Genomic DNA, 18,104 nt, shown 5'->3' on the forward strand with positions numbered 1-18,104 from the left:
GCAAACCTGATAATCAGAAAATGCCACAACCATTGCACAAGCTAAAATGCTTATGAGAATCCAAGCCTCTATCATGACCTGTGGGCAAAGGATAGGTTAGTAGCTCTCCCAGAGCACTGCCCACAGCCTGTGTTTCAGTCCTCCATCTCAATTCATCAGCTTTTGTGAGATGTATGGCATCAGTTCAACCACATTTAGTTAAGAGAATAAAAAAATTATTCAAATTCTCTATTTCCTTCCTCCCTCATTACACCCACTCTCCATCTCTACCTTTTGAGGGCTTCCTCTTTATGACTGCTTACAAGTCTGACTGTGGTAAAGATCTCCATTATATCATCTGCCTGCAGCCTTTTGTCTGTTGGAAAGATCCCTTTTTTTAGACAAACATATTACTCCATAAAATACAATATTCCATATTTAGGAAACTCTCCAATTATAGGAGATCACAGCTCCCACTGATTTTAGCCCTATCTACCCTAACCTTAGGATAAATCTGCCTAGTATAACATGGCCATGCAGATTCTTGCTTTGTCTGTACTTCACTCAGATGTGAACTTTCCCTGCTTGTGCTCCAGGCTGAATGAGAGTGTTGTTGCAAGGTGCCACGGCTGAGCTGGTCACTCCAGACTGGAGTGGAGTTAAAATGTGCTCTGCCATCTGAGAACACAGTAGAGTGAGTTTGTGTCTGCCTAAATCACGTAAGCATATCATTACATATCCACATACAAAAATGTTTTTAGAGATAGCTCGATCCACCAGAATTTGCCAGCACAATCACCCTTCCCTGTTCTGAAAAGCAAGCAGGCAATCTGATTTTTACAATCCTGCTTCTGCAAATGACTCTTTGCTTGTTTATTGGCTAAAATATAACAGGTCACGTTGTTTCTGATGACTTCTCTAGTGATGCCCTGTGATGGGAGGAGGCAGCAAGACACAGCCTCCATGTGTCTTGTTATGGGACTCTGATCACAATTAATAAAGATAGTCTGATTGCAACTCTAGGGAGGAAACTAGTAGAGGTCTCCAGGTTCATAAAGTAGGAGAATCACACCTTCTCTAAACAACTGCATTTTCATGTTCACAGCACAACACATTTCATCTCTGTGCACTTGGTGGGTGTGTTAGTGTATTTCGATCCATCCACATGACAAGCTGAACAAAACCAGCACAAAAGTAAGAGAACATACAGTACTTACATTTAGATAACTAAAATCATCACTCTAAAACCAGAAAGAATGCAACAAAACCCCCAACAATAAATATTGTTTGAAATAGTCCTGTGCTAGGAAGGGAATAGACTAGAGGACCAAATAAGGCTCTTCTATCTTCAGTCTCTAGGACAATGGATCTTGCAATTTATTTTTCTGCTTGTTGGCAAAATCACATATCTTGTAAACTTTCAGAGCTTTTACCCTTCAGTGTTTCATGACTTCTCTCAATGAGACATCCAGTTCAAGTATCAATAAAAGAAACAGTTATCAGCAGCAAACCAAAACACAGTGATTGCAAAGTTGCAACAAAGAGATTTTTAATTATAACAGAAACCAAGTACATTTAAAATTCAGCTCAGTAAATGACAAAATTACAGGTAATCAACCACAGAAACACAGTTGTGTTTTAATTCCAATCAACAGGTGACTCTCTTTCTCATTTTTATATAAATAAATGAGAAAATCTGATTTAAAGTAGTGCATGAACGAAATCAAACATGAATTCAAAAGATTTCTGCAATCAACCAGGCACCCTTTCCAAAAATGAACAGACAAATCTGTTCACTTATTATGGATGATTACTGCAGAGCATTACACTAGAACAGTGGTCTTCAAAGTGGGGCACCTGCACCACAGGAGTCAAGAAAGAAAATCCAGTGGGACGCTGCATGAAAACATCATAACTTCAACAGTACATCTATAAAAGTTATAAATAAATAAATATATACATAATGAAGGTGCATGATCAAAAAGTTTATACTGATAGGGATGCATAACCAAAAAAGTTCAGAGACCACTGCCCTAGAGAATCCTGCCACAAAATTACTGCTGCAATGCCAAAGGCATCTAATGACGATGTTGGTAAGATATAAGCTCTGTTTTGCACTTCTCAACTATCAGTTATACAAATGGGTAAAAATGTCTCTAGGAAGCAGGTTTTTGAGCTCCTATCTTTTGTTAAGAAACATGGATTCTCATAAAATCCCCAAATTACTCAACTTTTTCTTTGTTTTCAGGAAATGCAACTTACTGGTTTCTCACAAATCTTTTCCCTCCACTGTACTTATTGTAACCAATTGATGAAAGAGCTAATTTTCCTTATGCGACCAGTTAAACAAGAGCACAACATTTGCATGTGTCAATGAAGACAGGTAATTTAAGGTATTTGCAAATGGGAATGGATGGCCCCTCTGGAAAACTCTTAAATAAAGGAGAAAAGTTAGTGTTCTTTTTATCTGGGCTACCTCACTTGCAAGAACAGTGGCCAGTGAACAAAATCTGGCTCAGTAAGCAGCCGTTATGTTAAAGTTTAAGCAATGGATTACAAGAAGAGGAAAAACGCAAAACATGATGATCAGATTTGTTAATCTCTTTTCCAATCTGGAATGAGAGGGATGTAGAAATGGTGACTAAACAGAAATCTCGTGGAGTCTGTAATCATTATGAAGATGTTTGGGCTACCTCATTTCAGGAAAATATGACTAAGAAGAGACAAAATTATAATGGAACAGAGAAAATATAACAAGCACCCTTCCTCAGCATCACCTAACAAAACACAGGATAGGTGGTAAAGATGAAAGCTATTACTCTTAAATTAACAAATATTTTTCCGAATTTAGTGCAATGTATAAATACCCTTTCAAACTCTGTACAGTAAGAACATCTGCAATTACACTGAGCAAAATTAGGACAATAATTCTGAATGCTACACGGCATACACCAACCATATCAAGCATCAGCAAGGGGTTAGTGAAGATTCACCCAAAAGCACAATGTATCTACCTACTGCTGCCAGAGGGTTACTTATATCTGCTCTGAAAGCTTTTGAACTGGCTAATATAATAATAGGTCTCAGGCACAGCAAGAGCGAGTTCTTGGTGTGAAGAAAGATGAAACCCAAAAGCCAGCAGCATACAAAGCCACAAGTAACACAAATGGATTTACAAGAAGATTGGATTTACAAGAAGAGGCCATTTTTTCTTACTCATTTTTGCCTTAGTACTATAGGTACAGACTGCTAGAGGCTGCTTTTGCTCAAAGGTAAAATCTTTGAATCTTAAGTAACATTTTTCTTGTTTTTTATCCTATCTAAAGGTATCTGGAGAAACAGTGATGAAATCTAAGGGAATTGCAATTCCTTCTTTTCAGAAATTGAATAAATAAAAAACCTGATATCAGAATGTTTCAATATTTTTAGGACTGCACGTTTCAGTTTTTTACCATTCAAATCTACCTGCAATATTACAACGACATTAAAAATATTTTTCTAATTACTTTTAAAAGCCTCACCCCCATCTTCCTTCACTGAGAATTCTGAGGTGCTTTTGTTTACTTTTAATTTGGAAGAGAACTCAAATCCAAATTCCTCCAGGAAATTAAATTTCCATCTTTAGCACTGCTCTACTACAGCTATCAGACACGAAGCATCTGGGCGGATATGTTACATGGTCACCCTTCTCAGTTTTAGAAAGCTATCGTTGGAGGCTGGATTGAAAGACTGAATTAAGATTGCATTCTTGGCTGCACCACTAAAACATAATGAAACAGTGCTGTCTGACATAGCTCCTGTTCTACACATGGTGCACATTTCAAGCTCAATCTGTCTGCCCAAAAATAGGTACCAAAAAAAAAGGCTAAGATGTTCTAGATTATATCCACAGGGCTGGCAAGCACGGTGCAGGACAAGTGGGAGAGCCGTAACCTGCTGGAGAGGCAGCTGGAGGCTAAGAATGATATTCCAGCACTTCAGAGATGGCACTCACACCTATGCCTTGGCAACTGTGTTGAGCACTTTTGATTTTTAAATTTGTAATGTGTATCAGCAAGTAAAGAAAAGAGTTTAAAAAGTTGCTGCGTAATACATTTTTGATATTGTTTTACAGTTTGTAGGTATGTGCTTGAAGGACATACGTGTTCATCCTGCTAGTCTGACTAGTTCCATCACTTAGCTTTTCAAAGTTTCAGGTTTGCATTTTCAGTTGTCAAATTCAAGAAGTTTAAGGGCTCAGACTCCCTCTTCATTCCTACGTTCCCTTACTTTAAGGTCAGCTAATATAAAGCCACAGATCATATAGTTATTAGCTTATTTCTATGCATCTTTTTTTCCAGGGTTTCTTAAGAATTTGCCAGTTGTCTGATCACAAAACAAGCAACTGGCCATGTTCAAGCTCTAAGAGAGATGATGAGCACAACAGACCCTTGTCCTTCCACAGTTACAGCTGATATGTCTTTTTTTTTTTTCCAGTTGAACACCGCTATATATCACCTTCCATGATATATAGACACAAATGTAATTTTTTTTACTTATGATGACTCTTGCAACCTACTAAAAATCCTCATTTTTGTCATAAGCAAATTTCACTCTGAAAATACGAAGTCATGATTTGGTGCCTTTAAAAGTAGAGCCAACTAAAGCATTACGCTTTAAGTAGCTAACAAAATACTGTAAACACATATTTTTACTTGGAAATTTAAAATATTCTTTATGGCCTTCATAACTGCTTCACCTATGTACCTTTTCCATACACTAGTTTGCAAACTTCTAAGACAATTCATCCAACAGACAAGGTAAACAAGGATGTGCTATGGAATTTCAACTTTTTAAAAGCTATTCAGAGAGAGCAGGTGTGTAAAAGGTAAATAGAAATCATAATAATTTAATTGCTGCAATGTTTTGTAGCCAATTGGTACAGAAAATTGTTAGCAAGCATCTCTCCTTAAATAAACCAGATAGTAAATGAATGTTGCTGGAGTCTGAATCTGCTGTCAGAATTAATGTTGTTTATTAAGTGAAAATCTTGTTTACAAATACAAGTAGTTAGTCATTTCTTGTGGGTCTGCATATTGCAAAAATTAATTTCATCTCTTCATAAAAAAAGCATTAGAATTTCAGCAACAGACTTTCAGAGAAAATTGTTGATCTTAATTTTTTTTTTTTAATGATGACAACATCCACTGTACTTTTCACTGGCTTTTTGGGGCCTCTTAACCAAAGGATAAGGCTTTCCTTTATTCAATTGAACACTAGATACCAGTGCATGGCAAACAACTGGAAACATTTGACAAATGTGAACAAATCAAAGGTCAGTTAAACATATAGCAAATAATAAATATTTGGGAAAAAACCCACTCCAGAATTCTTGCAAATAGTGAAAAATTGTATTTGAATAGTCCAGATTTTAATAACATAAAAATGATGTATCATATAACTGATGTAATATCAAATGTTGATTAATAAAAAACTGGATTTAATTGTGTATTTTACTTAATGACAGCTACAATTTTGATTTTTTAAAATTAACATGGCAAATTCAAATTGGAGTTATACCAACAAATTTTACTTCTAACAATAGACTGTGTTTATTCGAAGGCAGAATTTAACTGAAAATGTTTCCAATTACAGTGGAAAGCCAACTGGAAGCTTTTGCCTATCTAAATTGCTTTATTGTTATGTTGTAAATCTACAAAAGCCAAAACGTTGTACATAAAAAACCCAGCAGTTTTTAGAAATTTAAAATTACTTACAAGCTGCTCAGACTTTACACCATAAAGCTGAATGGTCTTTGCCACATTTTTTGCCACAGCTAAACTCAGGTCTGGATCAACAGCTGCCACATTTAGCTCACTGGAAGCAAAGATTACAAATCTTAATTAACAACTGAACAGTGCTGTATTTAAACGATAAAGAATTAACTATGAATACGTAGTTACGTGGCACGTCAATTCAGAGAGAGTAACACATACAACCAAGTCTTTCCACGCACAGTAATTCAGTTTACAATTTAACAAGTCATTTGGGAATTTCACGTTCAATGTTCCTATTCTAGTAAAAATGAGCAAAGTTTAGGAATGACACTTCAGTATGAAATCACTATTAGTAAGCCATTCAAAAATATTGACAGCAATTAACTACATTCAAGCTTTGGCAGCTGCCTTCAAACATTACAGGTGAATACACAGTCATTCAACTCCAGAATTACATGAGCTGTGCAGAAATACCCAGGGGACGCCTTAGCTTGACACAACTAATAAGCCGTGTTTTAGGCAATCCTGTATAGTAACAGAGGCCCCAAAGGAATGAGAGGGAACAAACGAAGAAGGAAAAGACTTCTAAATCACTCCCATCATTTCTTGTTCAGGAACCTCCCCAGATCTCCATCGGCTGGGGCTGCATTCAGACCAGCACAAGAACTGCCATGTTGCTGGTGATGAGATTACCCTCTCCCAAGAGCTGGAGAATCACCAGGCACCCTGACCTAGAATAATCTTCTCCGAGAACTCAACCTGCAGGACCCCAAGCTAAAGGTCACTCTGGAAAACTCAGCTGGGATTTCATAATTTTCGTGTTGTTTTCCTTTCTTCTTTGCAAGGAGCAAAATAACATCAATCACCACAACAGACATGTTCTGAGCATCTGCAACTCCCAGCCACAAGTACAGTGTCAGTATTTAATATTTTATATACACACACACATACTGTGAACACTGCCCATCATTTTCAGAATTATTAAACATAGTAGTCCTTACCAAAACCTTATGAGGGAAAATGCACCACTGGTAATTTATGTATCTCATTCTACAAATTCTACCTAGTCATCTCTACCTATTATCTTGCTGTTTTACTCTAACAGAATACTTACACGAGGTATTATCACTTGCAATCAAGTAACTATTATCTTCTCTTTGACACAGTCAGAATAATTAAGATATCAGACATTTACAATATCTATATTTACAATATCCCGATCTTTTATAAGCTTACAAATTAAAACCTAAATTAAAATTTCATTTATTCCAGAAAATAAATAATAAAATGTAGTATTTTTTATAAATAATAATAAAGAGGGGTGACCTCATTGCTCTCTACACCTTCCTAAGCAGGGGAAGTAAAGAGGGAGGTGCTGAGCACTTCTCCCTGGGATCCAGTATGAGGAGGTGTGGGAATGGTTCAAAGCTGCACCAGAGAGGTTCAGACTCGACATTAGGAAGCATTTCTTTAACATGAGGGTAGTCAAACACCAAAACAGGCTTCCCAGAGAGGAGGTCAATGCCCCAAGACTGTCAGTGTTTAAGAGGCATTTGGACAATACCCTTAACAACATGCTTTAGCTTTTGGTCAGCCCTGAAGGGTTCAGGCAGGTGGACTGGATTATCATTGTAGGTCCTTTCCAGCTGAACTATTCTATGCCATGCAATGCTATTCTAGACTAACCTAGCCTATCCTTAATCCTACTAAATTTTTATATTAACCTGTTTTATAATTACAGAGTAATCAACCTTTTACTGCTAAGGAAGTCTCATCTCTAAAATGGGAACTTATGAAAAACTACTGATACTTGTTGAGTATTACATTTTGCAATGCCTTGCATGTGCATACCTGGCTATAGTTTTAATGATGCTGTCAAGCTCATCAGAAGAGGGAGGATTCCGACCTCCAGGAGGGAAGACAAGATTGATGGGGTCAAAGAGTCGAGACAAGGATTTTGACAAATAAGCAGCTTCATATTGTTGCAGTGAATCTTTCAAGGCCTTTTCTGGACTTTGGGTACAAGAAAAAATTACTACATTTTAAATTAAAATACACAATAGCATTAAATCTTTCCAGACCATACAAACCTTGCAATACTGAACCTGTTTTTCCTTCTGCTCTTTAAACATATACACTTGAAAAACATTCTTATAAGTCTCCCACTGACTGCTCAAGAACGTATTTAAGCCAATAAAATTCTCATATTAAATATTCATTTTTTTCTTATATAAGCCTAGAAGTCCTAGACTTGATGAACCTGTTTCAGTTTGATCTTTCTGATATCTACCACTTAGATCACATTTATTCTATGATGTATAAACTAAAAACTGTGAATCATAACAAGTGAGCATTTGTCACACTCAAATGATTGCAGTGTCATTAGCAGAAAGCTACTGCTGTAATCGCAATGCATACAAAACTGAATTTTCAGCATTCTGCTATTTTTTTCACCCAAAGAGACAAAAAGATAGAGCCTGTTCACAGAGTCAGAGACTTTGTAAAAGACAAGACAACCCAACACTGTTAATTACATAGCCATTACATAGCCTAATGAAAATCCCACAGCTCTAAAACAGCAACAATGAAAGAGGGGGAAAAACCCTTAAAAATTTTCCCACTCTGACAATTTGAGTAACAGTAAGTTTATAAAAATATTCTGTTTTCTTACAGGGTTCAAAGATTTATGTTTTATAGCCTTACAGTTCATAATACATACTCGTAATCTTCATTTTTTTGTATGAATATGTCCTGTGCATCTTCTTCCATTTGCTGTAGCTCAGCAAAAAGATCAGTAGTTCCACTTGTGTTAAAATTCCTCTGAATATTTTGACTATATTGTTGGAGGCGCTTCCACAAGTCATTATAAAGCCTCAGCAACTTAGGGTATTCTCCTTCAAATGCTTGTTTCAAAAACATAGAGGCTGCAAAACAAAGCAGTAAGCAATACACAGTGTGAAATTCAAACCAAATTTTTTGACTCATATAAACAACCTCTATCCTTGCATTTATATCAATTAATGTTACACAGTGTTGTCCTAAGTTTAATATTAATAATTTAATAATTTAATATTAATTTCAAAGTGGCATGAGCTATCACATTAAATGCACTTGACAAACATATGTATCTAAAGTAACAGCATAAAAGTCACAACTGGAAGACTAGAACATGAAAAACTTATTTGTACAATAAAGATGGTAATCATGGTTGTGAAAAGTTTGGTATCAAACTTAATTATCATCATTCATTTAAGGCCAAAGTGTGATTAGAACTCTCTAAATCTAGAGATTTTCTAACAATAGTTTGATGGAAGAAAAGTGTGGGGCTGTGCTACATTGAAGATATCCATTTAAAGCAGAAAAAGATAAGTCCTATGAACCAAAGGCTTCAGAAATGTGATGAGGGAAGCATATGCTTTTGCACACAGTTCTTAAAACAAGGTACTTAACATGGAATTCCTAAACTTGTCAAAGAATGACAAAGCCAGAAGAAAAATCAGCATTATTTTCAGTTTGAAAGGCTTGCCACAAGTAACAGGAAATTAAACAAATGTACAACTGTTTTAGCAACTGTTAATCTTGACCTAACATCTCTCATACTCTTTGGATTTCCCATTACATTAGGAGATTAACACTGTTCCATTCATTTGTAGGTTTTTCAGGTTCCAGACATCTGCCCCATTTCACCCAGCCTGTGCTTTCAACTCAAATATATTCTAATTTTGAATACTGGAGGATTCACATTATTATTATCAAGCACAGAGTTACTTTAGGTCATGAAGCTAAGTTTATGAAGACTGTCCCAACCTCACAAAAGCAGATCACAATCTATCAGCAAACACTATAAACTGCCATGAATTCCTATTTTTACACTATTTTTTCTGATATTATCTAAGCTTCCTCTGATCTCTACAATCCAGAGTCTATGACTGATGTCAGTTGATTCAATCACCAGGAATCTGCATGTTAAAAATGAACATTCTCATACAGATGCCTCATTTAAATAAAAAGTCTACTCACTCTAAACATTTTTTCCCCAAAACTCAGCTGTAGTAAAAAAAAAAGGTAAAGTAAAAAAAGTAAAAAAAAAAGGTAAAGTAAAAAAAGTAAAAAAACAAGTAAAAAACATCATTCTCATTCAAAACTACCTCTAAACATTTATATAAAAACCATGTTTAAAAATAGCAAGTAATAAAATAGTTTTGGACAGATGTTAGACAAAGTACAGCTGACAAAATGTAAGAGTTCCCTCAGTTCTGTAATGTTGGTTGATCCCATTAATGATGTCACAATTTTATAATCTTAAAACTGAGTGCTGAAAACAGGTAGCACATGTTTGGTTTGAACACAGAAGTTTCTGGGTATGTACATTCTGCTGTTAAAGTAGTGCATAAGGAAAACAGTAAAATTAATGTGTTTTCACAGAGGATGAATACATTTTCTTTTGGGATCATCTAGTTACTTAGCAACCAGTGAACATGAATCCACCAGTTAGTTCCTCAAAATTATGCCGCCGCTATAAAGTCTGGAAGGACCAAATTTTGAAGGGCCAATGCAATAGCTGAGATCACAAAGATAAATGCACATCTTGTGCACTTTATGTGCAAAAGACTAATTTAATACACTGCATGCAAACGTGAAAGATACGTTTATGAAAGCACCAAACTCACTCATGATCCAACTGCATGCTGCATTAGTATGTACTAGTAACAGAACTGTCTTATGTTTACATTATTTTTATTTAATATTCCTTGTTTGTATCTGCTATCTGTACATATGTACAGAATATTGTGTATAGTCAGAACAGCAGCCATTTATCTTATTCAGACACGAAGTCTTGAAGAAACTCAACTCCTACTTATAAAGGTATCCAAAAAATGTCTAAAATCAGATTTTTACAACCAATCAGTGTATAACAAGAAAAGACTGTAAGAACTGCTCTTTAAAATCAAATTACTGTTTTGAATTTGGCCAACCTCTTTGCTTTAGGAACTACAGTGTACCATTCCAACCATTTTTACCTCCACATAAAAATACTTTTTTGTTATTCAATAATAACTACCTAATGAAACAGCAAATACTTCTTTCTGAAAATTCAACCACAGTTTAGGAGGATCGTCCTGTCTGGTTACAAAATCAGGAAGTTTTTAATTCACAGACCTTGTTTTGAGGGAACCACTGCTATGGTTCTGATAGAGGAGATAATGAGCGATGGACTTACTGAAAAGAGAGATTCAAAATAACTACAGAACACATTACACATCATTTATAGTGAATACTTACAGTCTGTTGCTGACTGAAACTGAGAGGAAAGTGTCTGAGTTACTGCAGTCCAAAATTTGTACAAAATATCAGACTGGCCATCCTGAGAAAAAGGGACAAAAGAAATACAAGTTTCGAAACATATTCTTTTAAAAAAATCTTAAAAAATGCAAATGCTTCCAGTCAAAGCTGCTCTTCATCATTGAGAATAAAAACAAAGTAAATGAAATCTGAGAAGTTTCTCTCAGGTTTAGAGCTAGAAAAAGCACTGGAGGAAACAAAAACAAAAGCTTTGGTCTTGTCTCCAACGGAATATTTTCCTCCACATCTGACAGAAATGCTCCCAGCTCTCTAGGGGTACGAGTGCAGCCCAAAGCAGCACACCTCAGGAGATGTGTTAAAAAATCTCTTTGCACTGCAGTGACCTTCACATTCCGTGGGGGTTCTCATGCCAGCTACATCACAGCAATTATTTCCTGCCATTAAAACGTGCTGGCAAACTCCGACCAGGGACCAACACCACTGCATGTTGCTCTGCTGCACACGGAGTTCCTGTTTCTAAAAACATAAACCACATGAAAATACAGCAAACCTCACAGTTGACTCTTCACTGCCTTGTGCCAACAGGGCTTGCTGTCAGAAGTGGAAACACTGTTGCCAAAAGGACAGGGAGGCAATGGCTGTTTCCTTACTGCTCTCAACATCTGGCACTTACGGTCATGTATTGAAGTATCATTTTACTTTCTGGTTTTTTTGTCCCTGTTTGCATGCTTGAAAAACTACAGGAGATGAGGATGGGTATACTGTCCTGCCCACTACTTGGAAGACTGTCCAGTGTTTTCATGGGAAGGGGAAACTTGCTCTTAACAGAATAGTTTTCTTCACTGCAAGGTACACGTCATCCACTGACCCTACTGCATACATTAACCAGTTTGACAAAATCACTCTAGTAATGATAATCAGAAAAAAAAAAGAGGAATATCATGTCAGTTCAAATTCTGCACTGCCCAGCACCACAAAATGGAGAAGATAATCTATTAAATATAAAAGCCCAACTACTCTAAATTCACAGAATGCTTCTTGAAATGTCAGGCTTGGCACTGTGACCACTTCCCTGGGGAGCCTGTTCCAGCACCCAACCACCCTCTGGGTGAAGAGACTTTTTCTAATATCCAGCGTAAACCTCCTCTAACACAACTTCGGGCCATTCCCTTGGGTCCTGTCACTGGTCACCACAGAGAAGAGATCGGTGCCTGCCCCTCCTCTTCCCCTCATGAAGAAGATGTAACTGCAATGAGGTCTCCCTTCAGTCTCCTCTTCTCCAGGCTGAACAGACCAAGTGCTCTCAGCCACTCCTCATATGGCTTCCTCTCAAGGCCCTTCATCATCTTCATTGACCTCCTTTGGACACTCTCTAATAGCTTAATATCTTTTTAATATTGCAGTGCCCAAAACTGCACACAATATTCAAGGTGAGGCCACACCAGTGCAGAGCAGAGCAGGACAATCCCATCCCTCGACCAGCTGGTGATGCTTTGCCTGATGCCCCCCAGGACACGGTTGGCCCTCCTGGCTGCCAGGGCACTGCTGACTCATAGTCAACTTGCCACCTTGAGGTCCTGGTGGACGGCCCTGGGGAAAGCAGTGGCACTGCTTTCCAGCATCTCATTTTCCAGTCCGTATGGACATCCAGGGTTGCCCCATCCCTGTTGCAGAATCCAGCACTTCACTGAACTTCATATGGTTGGTGATTGCCCCCCTCTAATTTGTCAAGGTCCCTCTACAGGGCCTCCCCGCCTTCGAGGGAGTCAACAGCTCCTCCCAGTTTTGTGTCATTTGCAAACTTGCTTACTAAAACTGAGTTACCACTTAAGATGACAAAGGTCAAAAAATGCATTCTATTCACTTGCATTGACAGTAACATGCAAAGCAATGAAGGTGTTTAAGATTTCATCCATAAGCACATACCACTGCATTCCTCTTGAAGATCTAGTCTGCAAGTTCAAGCTCAAGTTGCAGTAAAAAAAAATTATCATCTTAAAGAATTAATATAAAACCTAGAAATCAGTCAAAAGAACACTGATACATTTAAAAGTAATAATAATAAAAAGTAGGATTATCATCACAAACTCTGTGATTACATGAGGAATTCATCCAATCCTACCCCTTATCTTTAAAGAAAAAGAAAAGAAAGATAAAGTTTATGGGTCATGGGTTAAGAATTGAGAGAGAATATCTTTTATGTTTTGGACTCATAAAATGTATGATAATTAACACTAAATGCTAAAGTAAATTGGGATTATGGAAGCTCATTTTTGACTGCTTGAGGACAATAATGAATTCAGAAATTGAAGCAACTTTTTTATAGCTATGTTTGTATTTTCTGTAAAATTGTACTTGACTTTCATAAACGGGTAAAGTAAAATTATTATATCAGAAAATGATTCAGAAGGTTCTCCACACAGAATCTCTTTTTTTTGGTAAATTTATTGCAATAGCATAAATGTGAAATTACTTCTTCATTTCACAGTTTCAAATTTAGAATGTGAATATTACTAAAAAGAAATAGCCTTTTGCATTAGTTATATATTAATTGGTTTTCATATTCTCTATTCCAACCTGGAAAAATGTTTGCCTATTCAGCATGGTAACTCAATTTAAATTCTAAATAATCAAACGGAGGTGGAAAAATATTTACAGTGCATTTTCAAACAACTTTTTTTTCATTACTGTAATCGTCATCTACATCTCTGTCACAGTCTCAGCAGAAAGCATAATGATTAAAGGGCCCAGAAAAAAAACCCAGGTATGTACCCTTCCACATTGACATTCCCGTCTGAGCTGTCACATTCAACATGATAACAAATAAGAGTAACATACATGTGATGACATTTAATGTTGCAGTGAAAATATTTAACTTTTGTATATACCACCCTCTTTCTATCTATTATAAGTCAGACATACATACTGATGTTGTCATGCACGTATTTGCATAGGTAGCCACAGCCATACCACTTAAGCCTCTGCCCATTAGCTTGTGTCTTCTGATCCGGGCAAATGGTGTTCATTAACTGTATCAGAATTTTGTAGTGAAGAAGGCCCTCATGTTGTCTCAGCTAGACAACTGTATTATGTATGAGGAGAGAGAGACAGGAAAAGCTACATGGAAAATTCAAGTAACATTTCATACTGATTGACTACTCAGTCAAAAATGTTCAGGGGCAAAAATAATTAATGTCCCAGTTTTGAATCAACTAAAACTACTATCTACAGAGTCATTACTGGCTGCTTCTATAACCTGTGATACAATATTTCACTTTGCCCAGTGCTGAGACACAGTCTCTCTGGAGGTGAAATATAGCTGCTGATTAATAGCACCGAGAAGACCATGTAAGAGTTTGTGGCAGAAACCAGAGAATACTGTTGCCTACACATACACCAGGGGGTATTTAAGTGGGTGGACTGTAGCTACCAGAATTGGAATACAGCAAGGCATTAGCATGAGATACTCCTGCGAGAGTAAGAAGTGCCATATGTAACCATGAGCATCCAGAAACGATTTATTTTGTTTAAATCTGTAATTTCTTTTGCACAACACAATACTTCAATATATTACTTTTTAAACTATTTTTAAGTGTCTCACTGCTTATTTTTTAAATAATGTATTCTAACAGAGATTACATCGATGCCTGTAGTTCACAATGAAAATTATAATTTAACTATTTAAAATGTAACGTGCAATACCATTTGACAACAATCAATACTAGTAAATGACACAAAAATGGCAGCCAAGGGAGCGTTTTTCTCCAGTTCAGCAGAAAATTAAAGGAATGCCCCTTGTACTGGACAACTTCTTCAAGGACTTAACAAGATAAGCAGGATGAAGCTGGAAGAGAAATGGTCGATATCACTTCCCTAAAATGTACACAGTCAACCTACTGGCTCATCTTAATGTCATGGAAAGTTTATAAGCCTTCCCCTATGCTTCATATAGCTTTGTGAGCAACACAGTATCAGAAAGTAACTGCTCTTTTGGGACTTTCACTTTTAGAAAATGCCATCTAGCTAAAACTGCATTCTTGTCATCTTCCCATCTGCAGAGCGTTAACTAACGGATATGGTCCTCCTCTACACTTACACCAAATATCCTCACTGTAGACAATGTATCAGAGCACTGAGAACATCCACATTAGTGATCCAATGTGTAATTAGGACTCTTACTGGTCTAAATCTGTCTTGTGTCTATACTATACTTGTTGGCTTGCAGAACACACTGAAGTGTGCTAGCAGACTAACTTCCACTATTCAAGGTATACTCAACCTCATAATCAGCTTAAAAAGAACAACTTCTGCAATTAAATAGCTTTTTGCAGCATATCATCATATTTTTGTAACAGAACCCACAAGGATGTACTAATATTTCTATCAATTAATATTCTGAGACTTTAAATCAGGAATTTTCCATTTCTCTTGCTTCTGAAAATGAAATAAAATTGAAAGATGTTAAATTACATACACCCCCTCCAAAATAAAAATGCTTGCTTTGAAATCTAGTCACAAGCAGATTAACATCTTGTGATACAATCCCTTGTAGCAGGAGCAGCTGACAAGATGAGTAATGAACTGCATCCGATTATCTTTTCAGCTCTGTAGCAATCATTTTCCAACAGCTTCCTATGCCATAACCAACAATGCTGGAAAAAGGTCATCGTTCTGTCATATTCCCCCCTGCCCCCCATCAGTGTATGTGTTTAATAACACAGAGAACACATAAACCTTTGGAAGTTAAGAGGTACTGTTATCTGCTGCAAAGCTGTTTCAGGTGCACACTGCATATACAGAAAGCCTACATAAAACATCCATACATAATTGAAAGTCTCTCAGAAGGAAATTATTGCACTTCAGCATAAAATAAAATGCTATTTCCTCTTTTCAGGCAATATGTTCTTTCTTCAACAAAGGAACCTTAACTGTAATTGATGGTATCTAAAACTCATGATGGGCAAGATTCAGGTTGACGAATACGTATTTTCCTCATCATGAAATACAACCAAATTAAATCTATGAACATTAATTGCAAGCAAATGTAAGACTATAATGGCAAACTAGAACTTTCCCCCAAAATCAGATCCATTTAACTCAGCATTTTTGAATTAATGGTACTATCTGTTCACAGCTTTATTGTGATCTCACAGCAGAGAAAATCTGCACATAAATCATACTTTGCACCACTACAAAATGGTTGGGAGGTTAAGATCAGCCCCATAAGTGGCTCCTTTCTAATATAAAAATCTGTTGTAAAAATGCTTCTATACCTAAAGTATACCTACATAAACTAATGATCTACCAACCCAAACTGGGAATTAAAAATACTCTCACTGCTGTTCCTGTGCCCAATGACCATTTTATTCCCTAAAACTGATCAGCTGAGCAGACGCTCATATGATTTAGTAGCCCCTACGCAATTCCTTAAGCAGTGCAAGACAGCTTAGATCTGTCTTCCCCTTGTTAATTATTTTCAGAAATGAACTGAACAACTGCCTAGTAACATAAACTAGGACAACTCTCTGTCATTCTGACCTGCTGGACATCTGCCCACAACCAGGGAAACAGAAAGATGCTTTTGAAAGAGCTACAGACTGTAAGCACTCAGCTACTTTTGAAAATGTTATTTCTAGGGAACCCACTTGCATCTGTGTAGAGTGAAATAGAAAAATACAACAATCAAACTCCACTCTGGCCTATCCACTGTAATTTTACCCTTTTCCATGCTGTTTAAAAATTTGGTACTCAGTCACACACACTATTCACATAGGAATTACTTGCTCATGAAAATTATACCCATAAATCAGACAAAATATGCCCAGCAGGCTAGATCACAAACGGCAATGCATTTTCTCAACAGTGGGGCTCATTTTATTGTGTATGTGAACTGGATAAAGTTTATTCTTATTAGAATAACAGACGGAAGCAATCTGTTTGACTTCCATGGAATACCTTATTAATGTAAAATTAAGAATGTACTTAAGTGCTCTGCTGAATCAGGGCCATAACCAACAATCAGTTAAAAATGTTTTCACCCTATATAACTACTTCATTTCAACTATTACTATAAAGTTACTATTGTCAATACCCTGCGCAAACAGTAATACTGTGCTATTTTCCTACAACAGAAGTAGGTTTAGATAAAATAATTAAGACTGTGTAATAATACTGCATAATGCCAGTGCCAGGACACATTTAGACAGTGCTAGCTCATCCTGCTCTCTGTCCCAGCCCAAGAAGGCAAAATTGAATGTAGACTTCTTATAGGTGAACACAAACTAGCAAACTGTATTTTAAGATAAGGTTTTCTTAAGTAAATCTTTCTGTTGTAAAATAATAAAATTGAGTCTTCCCCCAATAATACAAGCAAAATCTAATATTTAATTGTAAAATTAAATGTAAAATGTAATTAAATGTAAAAATTTAATAGTTAATATTTGCTTATTCAACAGTTTAACACTTTTGCTAGTCTAAGGCAGAAAAAGTCCCTATTTAATAGATGCTAAATACAAAGTAGCATCCTGGCCTTTTAGGCAGAGATTTTAAGCTGCAAGTCAACAAATCACAGAGTGGTTGAAGTTGGAAGTGACCTCTGGAGGTCATCTGGTTGGACACCCTTACTTAAGCAAGGCCACTTAGACCTGACTGCTCTGGACTGTGTCCAGGATGTTTCTGTACACTTCAAAGATGGGAGACTCCACAACATCCCTGGGCAACCTGTGTCAGGGCTCTGTCACCCTCACAGTAAAAAGGTGTTTCCTGATGTTTGGAGGGAACCTCCTGTGTTTCAGTTTGTGCCCATTGTCTCTGGTCCTGTCACTGGGCACCATGAGAAGAGTCCAGCTCCACCCTCTCTGCTCCCTCCCTCCCTTCAGGTATCTGTGTACACTGATGAGATCCCCCCAAGCCTTCTCTTCTCTAGGCTAAACAGTTCCAGCTCACTCAGCCTTTCCTCACAGGAGAGATGCTCCAGCCTCTTCATCATCTTTGCAGCCCTTTGTTGGACTCTCTCTGGTGTGTCCATGTCTCTCCTGTACTGATGAGCCCAAAGCTGGACGCAGT

The 18,104-nt window shown here is 36.9% G+C and overlaps 1 protein-coding gene across 1 annotated transcript in view; it reads right to left on the reverse strand.

The window, feature by feature from the left end:
- The window catches only part of COG5 (component of oligomeric golgi complex 5), a 104,661-nt gene that overhangs the window by 35,655 nt on the left and 50,902 nt on the right, over nucleotides 1–18,104 (reverse strand). The window contains exons 5-8 of the mRNA XM_032688796.1: nucleotides 11,019–11,100; nucleotides 8,455–8,659; nucleotides 7,587–7,748; nucleotides 5,736–5,835 (exon numbers count right to left, since the gene is read on the reverse strand). Coding sequence (XP_032544687.1) covers nucleotides 5,736–5,835; nucleotides 7,587–7,748; nucleotides 8,455–8,659; nucleotides 11,019–11,100 — 549 coding nt within the window. The remainder of the gene's footprint in view (nucleotides 1–5,735; nucleotides 5,836–7,586; nucleotides 7,749–8,454; nucleotides 8,660–11,018; nucleotides 11,101–18,104) is intronic.

The sequence above is a fragment of the Chiroxiphia lanceolata genome, chromosome 5 (assembly GCF_009829145.1).
Source record: "Chiroxiphia lanceolata isolate bChiLan1 chromosome 5, bChiLan1.pri, whole genome shotgun sequence".
NCBI classification, from domain to species: Eukaryota; Metazoa; Chordata; class Aves; order Passeriformes; family Pipridae; genus Chiroxiphia; species Chiroxiphia lanceolata.